Raw genomic sequence first — 18,095 nt, 5'->3', positions numbered from 1 at the left:
AAATATAATAGAAGTATAAGATTAAGAGGTATCAAAAGTTATTTTTAAATTCTACATTTTATTATTATTTTAATAATAATATTTATTGATCAAAAAATTTTAATAATATCGTTCTAATATTCACAATTCAATTTTTTATTTAACCTTAAAGATAAAAATTTAATAAGAAATTATATATATAACAAATAATTTGAATTAAAATAATAAATAGAATATACATATTTTAATATATATATTTTAAAATATAATTTATATTTTTTATATGATAATATGAGACAATGATTAAGCATAGTAACAATATTTGATAATATAATCAATTGAATGATTAAATCTATTTACTATAAATTAAAAATTTCAGTAGTAATATTTAGTAATATTACTTATATTATATATAATTCATTAAATTATTGATATTGATAAAGAAAGATTAAAATCATAATTTACAAACAGTCAATACAATGTGATTAATTTAAAGAAATTATTTAAAATAGTGATCTGATAAATATATATAAATATAGAGTATCAGATTATATTGTTGATCATTTTTACTACACAATGATAAATTCCCTTTGCTTACTATTGTTTCACTACATAACCCGCAGATGTTGATTGAACTTTAGTTACCATTATCAATGCAAGAGAGCGTTCTGTTTTATATTAGTTGCTCAGCTGTTTTGAAGAATCGACGCAGCTTAACAGTGATTATCCGTAACGCAGTGTAGAATTGCTGCTTTCACGTCCAAACGCAAACAGATGTGGAGTGGCTGTCCAAATTTTTGACGTATCTCGTTCAGAATTTTTCGAACAGTGAAGACATTTTTTTTCGTAGAATTTTTATAATATCAACAAACGTGTGATCATAAGTGATCGTGTCAGAGGTTAAAGACATCAAAAGAAAAAAAATAAAGAAATCGCCATGAGCGAATTAAGCCAAGAGGAAGTGAGTACCAATGCACCGTTTTCAATCGTTATTCAATAGCGTCCGTAAGTCCGTTTTGTTGTTACCTTCCTTTCGCTTTATGCTTGCTTTGTTTCCTAATTTTATGCTGAAATGGAACATGATAGGCAAGAACATAAGAAAAAATAACAGGATAAAAAGAAGTCTCATCAGCAAGACTTCAGACAATAATTGTAAAGTGCTTCTGTGGTACCACTTTTTCTACTGTGGTATTGTGTTAAAATAATTATATAATGTTAACAAATTAAAATTAATTTTTTCCATTAATATATAATTAAGATAATTGTTTAATTTTTGTTGAGATATTAATTACAATGTTTATTTCTTTTTTTTATAATGTAAATAAAAATTGTATTCATAATTGTATTTCATGATGATATATTAAAAAGATTATTTTAATATAAAATTTATTTAAAAAGATAATGTATTCTTTATATTTATAAAAGTTTTTTTTCATTTTCATTCTTATTCTTTGTCTTTGATATAAATATGATAAATTTTTGATCATATCTTACATAGTTTTGATTATTGAATCATATTTTTCTATCTTTCTATTAAATATTAATAATATGAGAAATTATTCTAAAAATTATATTATTTATTTTTTAAAAAAATTATTTTTGTAAAAAAATAACAAAACATTAAAAAATTATAAATATAATATCAAATGTTTCAATTATAGGTAAGAAGAAGACGTATGGCTCGTTTAGCAGGCTTGGACAGCTTTAATTCAACAGTCAATATAAGTCATAATAATGATCCTGTTTCTCCAAACACACCTGGTCCATCTAAAACATTTACAGATCAAATAATATCACCATTAAAACAGCAGCAATTTCAGAATCCTGAGTTACCAATGGAAATAGAAGAAAATACTAATAAACAATGTAGTAGTTCTGCTATTGACATAGATTCAGGAATTGAAAATATGGAAGTTGAGGAATCTGAAAGAAAAGAAGTAAAGCCAAGATCACGTGTAAATATAAATATTTGTATTTATAAAAGAAATGTAAAAATATGTATTAAAAAAATATTATTATTATTATTATTGTTATTGTTATGTTTATTTTTTAGACTACAAGTTCCAGCACAGAAATAACTACAGAACAAATACATGCAGTTATATCACGTGTATTATGCATATCATGGAAAGAACCTACAGAGGGTTGTATATTCTTACCACAAATGGCAATATATGCATTATCAACAAAATTCATTGATGCCACAGAAATCATTAATCAAGCATTAATGGAAGTCTTATGCATGTTTATGAGAGATGAAGATCCTTTAAAAGAAATTAATATAGATACTTCTTCAGATAGAGAAGATAGTCCAAATAGTCAAGCAAGTCCGTTACAAAGTCCAGTTACAACATTTTGTCGTTGTGATATTTGTTGTAAATCATCACAACCTAAAAGTCTCATTTATTTATTAGACTGTTATTCAAGAGTTGCAATTGAAGAACGAAATCATCCAAAGGTATAATTTATATTAATATTTTTAATTATTAATATATTTGTATCTTAACAAGTATAATATTTTTTTTTTATAAATAGAAATCAAGTATACCACCATTATCTGATATTTTGGCTGTTCTAAGAGCACAATGTGTTCAATATTCCAGTCTTGTGTTACAAGGCCTAGTTGGTATTTCTCAGTCTTCAACTACATATCCGTTTTCCATGACACCACTTCTGTATCCTGTACTCTCGCAAAGTTTACCTCGTGGTTATTTACATGAACTTGTAACAAGAACACATACGAATTCAGCAATATTTAACAAAATTTTTACACCACTCTTGCAAGGCTTATATCTTTCGATGCAGCAAGCTAGTTTGATTAGAAATACACATCGAAGACCGATTGAAGCATTAGAAGAGTTAATAGAAATTTGCTGCGGACCGAGTAGTAACATACGACCAATATGTCGTTTAATTGTCCATCAAATTCAATTTTTACCTGATATTATGACGTCAGCTGCTGGTAAAGAAATTACAACAACATCTCTTTTGGGACCGTTTTTATCAGTTTCTGTATTCGCCGAGGATCAATTGGATGTAGCTGAAAGATTCTTCAGTGGTAATCTATTCGTCGATAAATCAATAAGTTTAACATTACAACAAGAATTAGAAAGTATCAGAACATCACTTCATAAGATATTTCATGCGATACTTGCGAGTAGTAACTGCCGTGAAGCTATGTTAACATATTTAGCGACATTATTACGTTACAATGAAAAACGTGCTCAAATACAAACGGAAGAATTTTCTCTTGCGGGAGATGGATTTATGTTGAATCTCTTGTCGGTATTACAAAAACTTTCTGTGAAAATCAAATTGGACACAGTAGATCTATTATATCCATTTCATCCAGCAAGTTTTGTTGAAATAAAAAACGATACAAGGCTGAAACTTACGTGCCAAGAAGTTGCTGATTGGTTGAAATATTTAGAGAGGACACACAAGTGGGTCGAGCCAAAGTTTCCAACACAATGTTGGTTCCTTACTCTACATTGTCACCATATAGCGTTGTTACCGGCTTTACAGAAATACCAGAGAAAGCTGAGGACTTTACGTGATGTGCAAAAAATGCTCGATGATCTACAAGCTACTGAACCACAATGGAAAGATAGTCCTTTCGCTAGCCGTAATAAAGAATTGATAGAACGATGCAAGGAGCAATTGAAACATCTCGGAAAATCGAAATTATACACAGATGCTGGATTAATCGATCCTGTTTTATTGAGAAGGTGTTTACACTTTTATATTTCTGTAGCAGAAATTCTGCTAAGTTTATTGACACAGACTTCACCAGGAAATCCTATTCCTGAACTGCCTTTGCCACAGGAGGTTCCACAAAAATTTACAGCATTACCAGAATGGTATGTCGAAGATATTGCAGAATTTGTATTATTTACTCTTCAGTAAGTATTGTTTTATTGTTATTTTTATTATTACATTATTATTACTAATGTACTATATTATTATTGTTTTCTATCTCTTATAGATTTTGTCCTAGTGTAATAGTAAATAATATGGATAATTCCCTCATTACATGGTTACTTGTAGTAGTATGTACTCCACATTGTATACGAAATCCATATTTAATAGCAAAAATTATTGAAGTACTATTTGTAATAAATCCTAATGTTCAGGTAAATATAAAAAAAAAATAAAATTTTATATTTTCTTAAATAATATCTCATAATTTTTAATTTTAGGGACGAACTGAATCTCTTCATGATCAAATAATGGCACATCCTATATCAAGAACATTATTAGCCTCATATTTAATGAAATTCTATACAGATGTTGAAACAACCGGTTCTAGTTCAGAATTTTATGATAAATTTTCCATTCGTTATCATATTAGTTTAATATTGAAATCTATGTGGGATAGTCCGGTACATAGAAAGTCGATCATCGATGAAAGCAATAATGGGAATCAATTTGTAAAATTTATTAACATGTTAATGAATGATACCACATTTTTACTCGATGAAAGTTTAGAATCATTAAAACGTATTCACGAAATTCAAGAATTGATGTCCGATCTTAAAGCATGGTCTGCATTATCCCGTGAACAACAACATTCACGAATGAAACAATTGGCAGCAGATGAGAGACAAGCTAGGTCATATCTCACTTTGGCGAAGGAAACCGTTGCTATGTTTCAATATTTAACAGATGATATCACAGAACCATTTTTACGGCCAGAATTAGTCGGAAGATTATGTGCCATGTTAAATTTTAATCTACAACAATTATGTGGTCCTAAATGTAAAAACTTAAAAGTACGAATACCACAAAAATACGGTTGGGAACCAAGAGCTTTACTTAGTCAATTAGTTGACATATATTTACATCTTGATTGTGAGATTTTTGCCGCTGCTTTGGCTGCTGATGAAGTAAGTTTACAATATATTAATAATATATTAATAATATAAATACATTAATAATATTAAAAATTATATATATTTAATAAATAAATAATATTATAAATAATATATATTATAATAATATAATAAATGAAATCTATAATATAAAAAACTTTTTTTAATAAATATTATAATTGCAGCGTTCATTTTGTATGGAATTATTTATTGATGCTGCAAATAAGTTAGAAAGATCAGTAATCAAGTCTATTATAGAGATTGAAAGATTTGTAGCTCTTGCTGAACGTGCTGCAGATATAGCAAGAGATAATCGTGCACGTGATGCAGATTATGGTGATGCTCCAGAAGAATTTCGAGATCCACTTATGGATACACTTATGGAAGAACCTGTTAAACTTCCATCTGGCATTGTTATGGATAAAGCAGTTATTATTAGACATCTTCTCAATAGTGCTACAGATCCTTTTAGTAGGCAACCTCTTAGTGAAGATATGCTTACACCAAGTGAGTAAATAAAGTAATTTTTTTTATACAAAAAAATTTATGTGATAATTAATTATTGCATATTTATAGTGCCTGATTTGGAGAAAAGAATATCAATGTGGAAACAGCAAAAGAAAAAACCGACAAAAATATAAATTATGATTTTATTGCAATAATCATTTTTCAGAAACATCACGATATTGTGTAGTTAATGTTACTACATGATATATTGTATCAGTCCATAGATATATCATTCTATGGCAAATGAATACAGTGCAATGATCTCGCTAATGTGCAAATATTGCACTTAATAAATTTACAGTTTTAATACATTACTGTCTAATACTTAAAACAGACAGTTAAACAGACTGCAGCTATGTAACCAGTTGCATATTACTTTTAAAGGAAAAAAAAATACTTTTAAAAAACTTGTAAATAATTGCTGGTTTATAACATCAATACCCAAAAAAATCTTATTTACAAAGTTAGCACTTGTTCCTTTGTACGTTCTAAATACATGAGACTGCAAATGAAAAATTAAAAACATATGATCAATTATAAGAATAATAAATTAAACAGCATAGAGACAAAAAAGTTAACATCAATTTAAATTTTTTTATTTAATATTTGATAATTTATAAATGAAAATAAAAAAGAAGACATTATTTGATGCAAAATTTATGTAAATGATTCATATACAAATGATAAAATATTAAAAAAAAAATTATATTAAAGTCTTTTTTTAAACATGCGAAATGTTGCACAATAGAAAAAAATAATTTGCAGCGATTAATTCTTTCTAAAGATGTACATGGTAAATGTATCATGCCTATTCCTTCAATAAATTTCATGAGTAAAGATTTGTTTTGTGTATATAATAATATATTATTTAAAACAATTCCATCCAAAAAATATTTTTTGTTTTTCAATGTGAAATTTTAAAAAATTATTTTAACATTTTTACTATAATTATGCTTTTTTATTACAAATTTAAATGTTTTTTTACTTCAAAACTTGAAGTATATATTTTCATTTAAATTCTTAAAATGGTATTAAAAATGGTTAAAAGTTTATAAAAAAGAATTTTTTAAAATTAATATTTATTTTTTAAAAGTATGATTGTAGTTTATAATTTTCATATCAATTAAAAGTTTGTTTTTATAAATTATATTTATATAATTATATTTTTAAATTTAATTATAAATTATATATTACATAAATTTATCATTAAATAATGTTAAAGATTATTTTAAAATGAAAATGAATTTTATTTTAATTATAAATTCGAAACATAAAAGATATTCCATATAATTCAAATGACTTGAAAATATAATAAATTATATGTTGATTCATGTAATTCTAAATTATTTTTATTATTCTAAATTTATTATTATTATTATTATTATTATTAACTGTTAAAAAATGTTATTTATTATATTCTCATTTAGTGTATTATAATCTCAAAATGTTTAATGTTTAAATTAATATTCTCATTATATAAAATTGATGAAGTTCAGGTTACAAAAAAAAGACATTTAAAAATATTAGAAAATTAAGTATTGTTAATATATATTAACTGCCATTGTAATTTTTGCCCATTTTTCAATTCAAATAACATATTAATATTTCTAATATATATTTGTTTTTACAAAGAATATATATAAAAACATAATTCTTTTTTGAGAAATCTTTCATATTATATATGTAAATATAAATAAAAATAAAAAAATATCAAGAAATTAAACAAATATTTAAATATAATACATATAAATGGTAAATTATATGTAATAGATTATATAGAAAAACAATAAACAATATTAGTTTATTTTACTTGCAAAAATATAAAGATTTCAGTTTTTTAATATTTTTTATTTAATATAATTAAATGAAATTTAATTATATTAATGAAAGATTGTTTATTGCTCTTCCTCTACCTACTCCAACTAATTTCAATTTATTATTCTTCTGAATAATTTTTCCCCGACCAATTCCCATTGAACTAACTATAGATTCTAAATCTTCAACACAAGAATCTTCACTTGCTTCTCGCAACATAGCTTCAGAAAAACCACGAGGAGCTCTTATAGGTTTGGAATCTTTACTTCTTTCTTCATTTCTTGATATAAATTCAAGAGATTAATGACAAATTCTTATAATTATATAAAAAAAATAAAAAGATAATAAATATGTAACAAATTAATATAATTAGGATAAGAACTAAATTATTACTTTGAATCAATAGTTATATTAATTGTTTTTGTATTGTTATCCATAGAATATTCTTCTTCAGTTAAAATAACAGAGTTATCATTAATTTCTATGTCCCAGTTTTCTGTACAATCTATTGTACTTGAAAGATCTGAATATATCTCAAAATTTGTTGCACCATGTTTTTTTGTTTCTATGAAATATAATATCTTAACAATAATATTAAATACGAGAAAATTATAAATAAAATATAAAAAAAACCTGGATATATTTCATTTAACACATTACGAGCAGAACACGTAGTGATATGCTCTTCTAATTCTTCCTTAAATAATCGATGGGTAGCATTATACGGACACATAACTTTATAGTGTTCAGGATATCGCTATTTTAAAAATTTAATATATTTATATAACTGATGATATGAGTATTATTTTGTAAAAAAATTAAATTTATTCGTTAAAATTAACAAAAGACTGATATATTCATATTTTTTTTATAATTAATTTACTTACTTTTTCACACTTGACAATGTGCTTTTGAAGACGAGATTTTGCGATAAAATGATTTTTGTCATATGGACATATTATAATCGGATCATGGAGCGTAAGACATTTATACATTTTGAGTTTATTAAAAATACCTTATTAAATATACAAGAATGTATAAACAATAATAAGAATGTTTTTTTATGTTTTAATAATTTTTTTCTATGATCGAAATTATTTCTTCGATATATTGCTTAAAATCGATAGTATATAAAAATCGATATATAATCGATTTATATTTGTATCGAGAAATAATTTAAAAAAAATTGTTATAAAAAATATTACGATATATAGAAACTATATATATATATATAAATTTTTCTATATATTATGATTATATATATATATATATATATATATATATATATATATATATATATATATATATATATATATATGTATGATTCAAGTTAAAATTCAATTTAATTTATTATATATGTATTTAGATTTTAATATAAGTAAAAGAGAAAATATTCTAGATATATTTTGTTCTCATTGACACTACATTTCTTAGTTTATAAATCAAAATAAATCAAAGATTAAAATAATTGTTCATTTATTTTTATATATAATCATTTATATATATATATATATATATAATTGATATTAATATAAAGATTAAATTTTTTATCTCATTTCTTTGAGATATAAAAATAAAATATTATTTCAAACAAGAGTTGAAAATATTAAAAATTAATTTTTGATATTAATTATTTTTTGATTTATTTGCATTCATTGTATAGTTTTAAAAAATATAACAAAAATATAACAAAATAATTATAGACAAACTTACGTAAATAATTTATAATAATAATAATTATATTATAAATTTTTATGTTAACAGAAAATGATGAAATAATAATATGTATGAAATAAATAATATATTTCATTAATTTATTATTAATATGCTATAAGAATTTATTATATTTTTTTGTAAATTTATTAATTTATAAAACATGAAAATTTTCGAAGTTTATTCCCGAAATTCTTAATTCTTACATTTTCGAAATTACAAAAGCTATGCACATGATTTTTCATAAATAATATTACTTAATTTCTAAACATTGAAATAAATTATTATATAAACATATTTAAATAATTATAATTTTATAAATTTATATTCTTTTTATTCCTATCCTATGTGCAAAAATATTACACTAATTATACACACTGGAAAAATTAAAAGTACAAATTCAAGATTTTAAACAATGTAATTTGTACATATCAAAGATTGTTATATTATTGGAAAGATATATCCAAATGTTTATTGTATTATGAATATTCATAATATAATACAAGTAAAAAAAATGTTTTATAATATACATAATAATATTTATATGAAAAAAGTTAATAAAAGTTAATTTTTCATAAAATTAAGAAGCAAGATTGAATAATATCAATTGATTTTAGATAATTTATAATAATCCAAATATAATAAGAAAGATTTATATAAAATTACATAGATAGGCTAATAGCTGCCCATATAATTATTTGAATCATTGAGTTTCTTTAAATAATTATACAAGTATGTTACAAATAGGGAAGAGGATCGACAAGTAAACAAGCAATAACATATAAAATGCCCAGAAACATATTTAATTTAGCTGTTTGCTTAGGCACACTCTGAATCATATGAGGGCTTCTAAATTGTTTTTCTATTTTGAAGGCAGTTGGTAAAGTAATAACGGGTAACAGAAACCATATAGAATACCTTAATGCAAGTACCACCAAAGTTACATATGGTGTGAATAATAAAAAAGCATATAAAACATGAGATACAGTATGACCTATTAAAATAGCTAATGTTACTATTCCTGCTCTTTTATCACTTTCTAAATCTCGGGTATTGTTACTATGTAAAATAGCTTCTGTATTTAGAGCAAGAGGTATAGCATAATATATTGTACCTAGTTCAATATAACCAGTTTGAGCCATGAATGCAAATAAAACTGAAATAGGACCAAATATAACTAAAATAAGAACATCACCTAATGCAATATATTTAAATCCTATTCCTCCTGTATAAAGAAATGAAGAAGATAAACCTCCAAAATACACAAGTGCAAGATGTTCCATTTTTGCAGGAGATATGGTAGTTAATAGAACAAAACCTAAACATCCTGCTGTATATAATAATGCACCTAATGAAACTAATTCATCCTTTGATAAAAGTTGATCTACTAATATCCTATCATCACTTTTCCGGCTATCTACTCCTTTTATATAATCAAAATATGTATTTACTACATTACCAGCTCCATGTACACAAAAAACTGTATATACTGTGAGGATAAAAGATATCCAGCTAAAATTTGCTATGTTTGTTAATCGATAAGCTAATGCAGATCCAAGAAGTGTTGGCATTAATGAAGCACTTAATGACCAAGGTCGTACAGCTAAGAAGTATGAAGACAATTTCATAAGTGGAGAATTTAATGTTGAAGATGATATTGGTGAACAATTTGTATTATTTGACATTGATTTTCCTCCAACTTCTTTAGTAGAAACCCAAATACCATTGGACATCATATTTTGTATTTTACTACAAATAAAACAAATCAATAATATTATTATATAATAATAAGTATAACATAATATTTGTATTTTCTATTAATAATGAATCAAGCTTATATAATAAAAAAAGAAAAAAATTTATTTATATATCATTAATAGAATCTTATTCTAGTATATTTTTAATTTTTAATTATATTACATAAAAATAAATTCTATAATTAACAAATTTAAAAAGAAAGTTAAAATTAAATTCTTTAACTAAATTCTTTGTCAACAAAAAATATACAGAATATATATTTAAAGATTTATAACTGTATGTAGTATTACTACAGAATAGAAAGAATTTTATTAATTGAAAATGAATTATTGATATAATTATTTTTTATAACATTACATAATTTTATAAAGAAATTTATTCTTTAAAATAAATATATAAGAATTAAATGAACTTACCTAGTATTCGTTTAAAGAGAAAATGTTAGGTTAGAATAATCTCCATACTGTATTCAAAATTGTTACATTTTTTAAGTATTTATTAGTTAATAAGAAAATTATTAATTATGCAAAAAAAAAAAACAATTTTCACATAGTTAAATTTGAAATTCTTATTTAAAGAAGAATTCTTCTTTTTATATGTTGTTACATATGACGATGACGTGTTTTCATTAATATGCACGTGGCGCTCTCTAAAATATTCTTTTTTCTCATAAAATCAACAATATCGTTAATAAATTTAACTTTCACAAAAAATATTTAGAAATATCTAATTATTTTTTATTTTTTAATTATTAGAATATTGTACAATTATAGATTATATACATATATTTTTATTATATTCTTATTAATTTTTAAATAAGCAATATTCTATTATTTTTAAATATATCAATAAATACATATATGATATTTATATTTAAAAAATTAAATATATATGTTTATAAAATAAAAATACTTAATTTTTTTTAATATTATAATTTTTATATATAATCAAATAATATTAATATTTAATATATATATAATATATATATATATAATATATATATAAAATTTATATATATTATATATATTTTTGATATATGCATTAATAGAATAGTAGATTGAAAGTAATTTATATTATATAATTATAACTTTTAAATAATATAAGAATAAATGAAAAATTTTAAATTCTTATATTAAAATAATTAAAATTTTAAAGATTATTCAAACATAATGTATTAGTTAAAATAATAACAATAAATGTAAATATGCTTAACAAGAAATTTTATATATATATATTTAACTAGATATAAGTTAGAGAATAAATATGGCAACAATGTTCAAATTTTTAATCAATCAGGTATTCGAAGTTTCTAAAAGTTACTAGAAGTTTCAGGTGCTGATGAATTTTAATTTTATGATATATTTATTTTATAAAAAATATTTATTTAAAAAAAAATAAAAATAATAATAAAAATTATAAATAAAGATTGAAATCTTAAATTTACTAAGCAGATTAAATAAAAAATAGTGGTTTTATGTAACTTACAAAATTTTTTTAAATATACAAAATTTTATATACAAATAATGTTTGAACCAACATATTCGGATATCAAAATAAAAATGCAAATTTAAATTTAAAAAATTTAATATTTTTTTTTTAAATTTAGTTAATAGACATTCAGTAATATACATAACTATTTTTTTCATTTGTTACTTTATTTTTCCTTTTTATCTATGCATATAGTTATTTGAAATTAAAATCAAAATTTTAAAATTCTTATTTTATATCTTAATTTTCAGCAATTATATAGTATAATAATTTAATAATAGTAATAATAATATTGTTACTATATAGATATATGATAATATTATATAACTTTTTTAAATTATATAACTTTGTTAAATTCTTATAAATTAACTAATAATTAAATTATAAATTATATACCGTTTTTTAACATATAATTTATATATTGTTTTTTAATTTATTGTTTGGAATTGATTCAATAATTATATCAATAATTCAATATTTTCAGCGAATTACTCATCTTTATTTATATATCTAATTCCTCTCGCTTAATATTATTTTTTTTATCACATATATTAATTCTTTTAAATTAATGTCAGTACAAATGCATATAAATTATAACCTTAAAATCATATATTTATTACTTGTTTATATTATTTCTATTTTTTGCAATTATAATTAAACATTTATACTTGATTATACAAGAATTATATGTATAATTCTATATATATATATATATATATATATATATATATATATATATATATAGAGAGAGAGAGAGAGAGAGAAATTTAAAATAAAATTAGATTCCGTTTTCCATTTATCGTAATAACAAAATAAGACTCTTGGTACTAGCAAAAACGATGTTGCCAGATTTAACCATGTATCTAAAGTAGGCTGTGACTCTATGACTGTAGAAGATACATTTATTATACGCTGTTCATTATACGTTTCATAAACGGCGGTGTCAGATAGAATTGATCGTTTTGCTTCACATTCTGTTCCAGAAATTTCTAATAAATCCTTTCAGTGAAATTTTCCATAAAAATTTACTTTGTTTTATACATTTTAAGTGTTTACGTTATTCTATTTTTAATTATCGATCGTAATCTTTTTCATAAATATTCTGTTTTTCAAAATGTCCTTTTTCGGATCATTGATGAGTGATCTCGACGATGATCCTATTTTTGGGTGAGTTAAAATATAAATTTTAATTTTTTAATTTTTTTTATAAGAATGAAAATATATGAATTATATTATTTTTAAACTTAGTTTATTGCAATTACAATAAAGTAAAACAAAAAACGATATTTTATTAATTTTATTACATAAATATTTATTATATATTATTAATATTTTGATTCGATAAAATTATATAATTCTTAGGAAAAAAATTAGTAAATATTTATATTCGTAAAACATTCCACATTAAAATCTTATCTTATAAATTAGAAATATGATTAACTATATTTAATTATTTCATTTTTATAATATTTTTTTTAATTTTATTGTATTAATTTAATTAATTATTAATTATTTAATAATATTCTTTTGTATAATTAATATCATAAAAATAAATTATAATATATATAATATAAATTATAATAAATGACAGTTATTGAAATTTTCATTTATTTTATTACATTTGAAGATTTTGTTATAAAAAAAATACATTCAAGTTTTTAATATTATTTTTTATAGATCTCATATTCAATCTATGAGACATATGAATAATATGATGAATTCATTATTTAATGACCCATTTGGTATGATGGGTCATCCTAGCCATAATGCTATTGCACATGCTAATCATAGGAATCGAAATCATCAGGATGATCTTCAAGTATTACCATTTGGATTTCCACCATTACCATCATTTAATATGGGCAATATATTCTCAAATTTTGTATGTAAATTCTTCTCTCTAATTTATGAAATTTATAATAACAAATAAGAAAATATTTATAATATTATAATATATATTTAAAAAAAATATTTTAGGATAATATGGCATCAAGTGGAAATTGTCATTCCTTTGTATCAAATTCTGTAATGACATTTGGTAGTGATGGTCGTCCACAGGTTTATGAAGAAACCACATCCACAACAACTGTTCCAGGTGGCGTAAAAGAAACAAAAACAACAGTCTGTGATTCTCGTACTGGAAAAAAAAAGATGGCTATTGAACATCACATTGGAGATAGGGCACATATTTTAGAAAGAGAACAAAATATTCATAGTGGTGAACAAGAGGAACATCAGGAATTTATTAATCTTGATGAAGGTTAATAATCTTTTTTATAAGAATTCATTCATTTCATATCTATTAATTATTTTTATTTATTTTATATCTAAATAAAAAAAATATATTAAAATATATTATTTTATTTTACAGAAGAAGCAGAAAGTTTTAATAAAGAATGGGAATCACGTGTTCGCCATTATGGAAATTATCATCATGGAAATTCTCATTATGGTATCCATGGTCATCGAAATAGATTCGATCATAGACAGTTGGCTTTACCTGATCCATCAGGAAGGTTAGTTCATTAAATATATAATTTATTTCAAACAAAATCTTTATGTATAATTATTTGCACAAAAGAAAAAAAAAGTATAAATATTTATCTTATAGTTCTTTAAAACATACAATTGATGTTTAATATATCTTTTTGAAAATATTAAAATTTTAATACATGTAGTGATGTTGCATGTATTTATCATAGAAATGTACACTTAAAATTATGTGTGCATGAATAAAAATATTATATATATAGCGCTGTTACTGATAAATTTAAATTTATGCAGTGTACATAAGAAAACCAGAAGACGAACCAGTAAAAAAAAGTGAATGAAGAAAAAGGATCTCATCATATTAAATATCATTTTATCTTACTTTCTGCATTCCCTGCTAAAATTTTGTATCAAACATTCAAATAAAAACATTTAAGTTTTAATTTCTATTTGTTTTGTTTAGTTATAATATGAAATAATCAGAATTTTATTATAGTACTTTCATGATATTTTAATTTTCTTATATTTCATGTATTTCAAATAATTATAATTATTATATCATTACATGAATATATAATTTATTGATTTAATAATAAATAATAAATTGCAATATATTTCATGATTTTGATTTTCATTTTATAGTAATGTAAACTCATTGGGATTAATAAAAGATAATGTATCAATAAAATATCTAATACTACACTTAAATTTTTTTTATTTAATGTATTATAAGCATGAAATTAAGTCTAAATCTTAATATTTAAATTTTTTATTTTTTGTTTTATTCTGCTTTTTTATTTATTTGCTTGTTCTATGCTTTCATAATCGATATTCTAATTCTTCAAGATGGACATCTTCTCCTAGACGTAGTTTAAGATTATCATCATCTAAACCATACAACTCAATTTACAATTTAAGGTAATTTTAGTAATTTTATTAAAATTTATGATTTTGAACGTGTATTAAACATAAATGTGTTACAGAATTAAAAATTTGTGGTTTAATAAAATAAATAATATAAAATTATTATGCATTATGCACTATATTTATGAACATTAATTAAATATTGTTAATTCATATGTACATATTATAAATATTATTAACATATTTATAATATAAAAAATTTACGAATATAAAGTAAATTTACTTATAATAAATATCTGTACTTGCATTATTAAATTATTTAAGTATAGAATTTATTGAGCAAAAATAATAATTATTCTTTTGAATAAAACTAATGTTTTTAATGAACTTTTTAATAAGTTACAATATTTTTTCAATCATATCGTTTTAATTTAATATTTTTCAATATTCACTTTATAAAAAAAAACATTATAAAATTATAAAAACTATAAAAATATCACTGATTCATGCATGTTGTTTGTAGTGTATAATACAGTAGTAATAGTTAAAGTATGTTAATATTTATAATGATATTATATTATTATATTTTTATTTTTAGATGATTTTATTAGATCTATTGTTGTATTTCTAAGAGCAGTAATTGAAATTTCTTAATTTATAGAAATATATTGATAATTTTTAGATTATAAATTTCAATTCAAAGAAATTAAAAGATTTAAATAAAGAAGTTTTAGTTTAAATCTAATTTAAAATACCTTAAATACAATTTTTTTTTAGATATATTATAGATATGTATTAAATACAAATATTTTTTAAATATTTTATTATTTTGTAATAAAATAAATATAATTCATATTTTATTTTATATTTTTTAAGAAAGAATATATTTAAAAATCTTATTTAAGAATATTTATTTAAATAAATATGAAAATTTTTTTTATAAATTTTTAATTTATTAATTTTTAATTCATTAATAATAATAAATAACATTTTAAAATATTTTAGAAAAATTTGATCAATTAGTTTTTTTTTATATATTAATATCAATAATAGCGAATTTTTTTATGCAGTATATGATGATATATTATGATATTAAATTATAAATATACTAATATTTAAATATACATAAAATAAAATGATCAGTTTTCAATATCTCATTTTTTGAAATTAATTTCAAAATTTTTAAAATATCTATGTATTTATATAAAAATATCTATATATTTATAAAACCAAAAAATTAAAATAAAAAATATAATAAATAAAATTTTGCATCCATAAAATAATATTTTCTGATATATATAATTAATACATACTTTGATAGTTATAAATAATATATTTTTTAATTTATTATAGATTTATATAGAAATTATTTATTTTTTACTTTTCATTTATCTTTTTAATTTTATTTCAAAGATATATAAATTCGTCTTTTATTTTAAAATTAATTTTATATATTATATTATGTACACATTTTTTCTTTTTACACTTTTTTATTTATATATAAGAATATAAAATATTTATCCATTATAATATTTATTCATAATATATTATTTATTTTGTTATCTTTAAAATTTATATAAAATATATCACATATTGTGTATAATAAATAAGATTTGTATAGAATATACTATATATTATATATTGCAGGTACAACCGCAAATATTAATAAAATAAAAAGCATAGTACACAATGACACATATGCAATGTAAGTATGCATTTTGTTTAAAATTTATATTTTTATATTTCAATTTTTCTGTAATTTATTGAATATATTTTTTCAATATTATATTATTTAATTTTTAATTTTTGAAGTTCATTAATCATTTTTATTTTTATAAAAGTATTATTTTATTTTAAAAATTTTATATTAATATGTAGACTTTTTAATAAATTTTATCATTTTCATATTTTATATATTTCATGTAATTACATAATTTAATTTTAATAATATCAAAAAATATATTATGATTTAACATTCTTATGTTTACAGTTTGAATTCATCCAGTTGTATTCAAAACATTAGCAGTTCTACAGTTGATTATAAGAAACCAAAAATGTGGATGTTGAAGTTTGCAAAAAGTGTCATTATATCTCATAGTAATATATAGACTTTGTATTTAATTATTTAAATTTAAACAATGCTATAGAATTTTGGTAGAATCTAAATGTTTTAATCAGTAAAGTCATTAATTTTAATAGTTTCAAATAATTTCTTGTTATATTTTTATAGATTTAGATGAATCTTATTGTTTTCAAATTTTCTAACATTTTTTTCTTAAAATTAAAGTTTAAAAAAATTTTCTATATCATATAAATATTTTATTGAAATTATACTGCAGTTATTTTTCATTCTATATGTAAATTTATTATTTTCTTGAATCTTTTTAAATAAACATATATTTATATAACATATATGATATGCATTAATATATGTGAAAAATGAGTAATGAAAATATTTAATTTTATTTTAAAATTAAATATTATAAATAAAAATATTACAAATATATATAAATAAAAAAACGTTTACATTATTTAAAAACAATTCAATTTATGAACAAAAAATATCTTATCTAAAAAATTATATTTAAATGATATTCAAATTTTAATTAT

At 21.0% G+C, this 18,095-nt stretch overlaps 4 protein-coding genes across 5 annotated transcripts; 2 read left to right on the top strand and 2 right to left on the bottom strand.

Annotated features, from left to right (window-relative positions):
- The first annotated feature begins 735 nt into the window (after positions 1-735).
- Positions 736-6,196, top strand: LOC107995863 (ubiquitin conjugation factor E4 B). 2 transcript variants are annotated; one of them, XM_017053584.3, is made up of 8 exons: positions 736-940; positions 1,641-1,934; positions 2,033-2,437; positions 2,515-3,881; positions 3,965-4,112; positions 4,179-4,865; positions 5,036-5,357; positions 5,427-6,196. In XM_017053584.3, exons 1-8 carry the CDS (start codon positions 917-919, stop codon positions 5,489-5,491), a joined length of 3,312 nt encoding a protein of 1,103 aa, XP_016909073.1. In that variant the 5' UTR covers positions 736-916; the 3' UTR covers positions 5,492-6,196. The 2 variants fall into 2 exon arrangements, with proteins under 2 accessions (XP_016909073.1, XP_016909074.1); XM_017053585.3 differs by having other exon boundaries at positions 915-984.
- LOC107995864 (gametocyte-specific factor 1) lies at positions 5,487-8,306 on the bottom strand. The gene is made up of 4 exons (XM_017053586.3): positions 8,060-8,306; positions 7,806-7,929; positions 7,566-7,737; positions 5,487-7,452 (listed from the first exon to the last, which is right to left on the bottom strand). Exons 1-4 carry the CDS (start codon positions 8,165-8,167, stop codon positions 7,233-7,235), a joined length of 624 nt encoding a protein of 207 aa, XP_016909075.1. The 5' UTR covers positions 8,168-8,306; the 3' UTR covers positions 5,487-7,232.
- Positions 8,307-8,965: 659 nt separating this feature from the next.
- On the bottom strand, positions 8,966-11,070 carry LOC107995751 (ubiA prenyltransferase domain-containing protein 1 homolog). Its single transcript, XM_017053408.3, has 2 exons — positions 11,060-11,070; positions 8,966-10,634 (listed from the first exon to the last, which is right to left on the bottom strand). Exon 2 carries the CDS (start codon positions 10,619-10,621, stop codon positions 9,623-9,625), a length of 999 nt encoding a protein of 332 aa, XP_016908897.1. The 5' UTR covers positions 10,622-10,634; positions 11,060-11,070; the 3' UTR covers positions 8,966-9,622.
- A 1,809-nt stretch (positions 11,071-12,879) lies between these two features.
- LOC107995755 (myeloid leukemia factor) lies at positions 12,880-15,064 on the top strand. Its single transcript, XM_062082257.1, has 5 exons — positions 12,880-13,298; positions 13,809-14,013; positions 14,109-14,391; positions 14,503-14,647; positions 14,916-15,064. Exons 1-5 carry the CDS (start codon positions 13,246-13,248, stop codon positions 14,956-14,958), a joined length of 729 nt encoding a protein of 242 aa, XP_061938241.1. The 5' UTR covers positions 12,880-13,245; the 3' UTR covers positions 14,959-15,064.
- The last annotated feature ends 3,031 nt before the right edge of the window (positions 15,065-18,095 follow it).

The sequence above is a fragment of the Apis cerana genome, linkage group LG11 (genome assembly GCF_029169275.1).
Source record: "Apis cerana isolate GH-2021 linkage group LG11, AcerK_1.0, whole genome shotgun sequence".
NCBI classification, from domain to species: domain Eukaryota; kingdom Metazoa; phylum Arthropoda; class Insecta; order Hymenoptera; family Apidae; genus Apis; species Apis cerana.
Note: the sequence above shows the minus strand (reverse complement) of the source record. Positions and strands in the feature narration are given on the sequence as shown.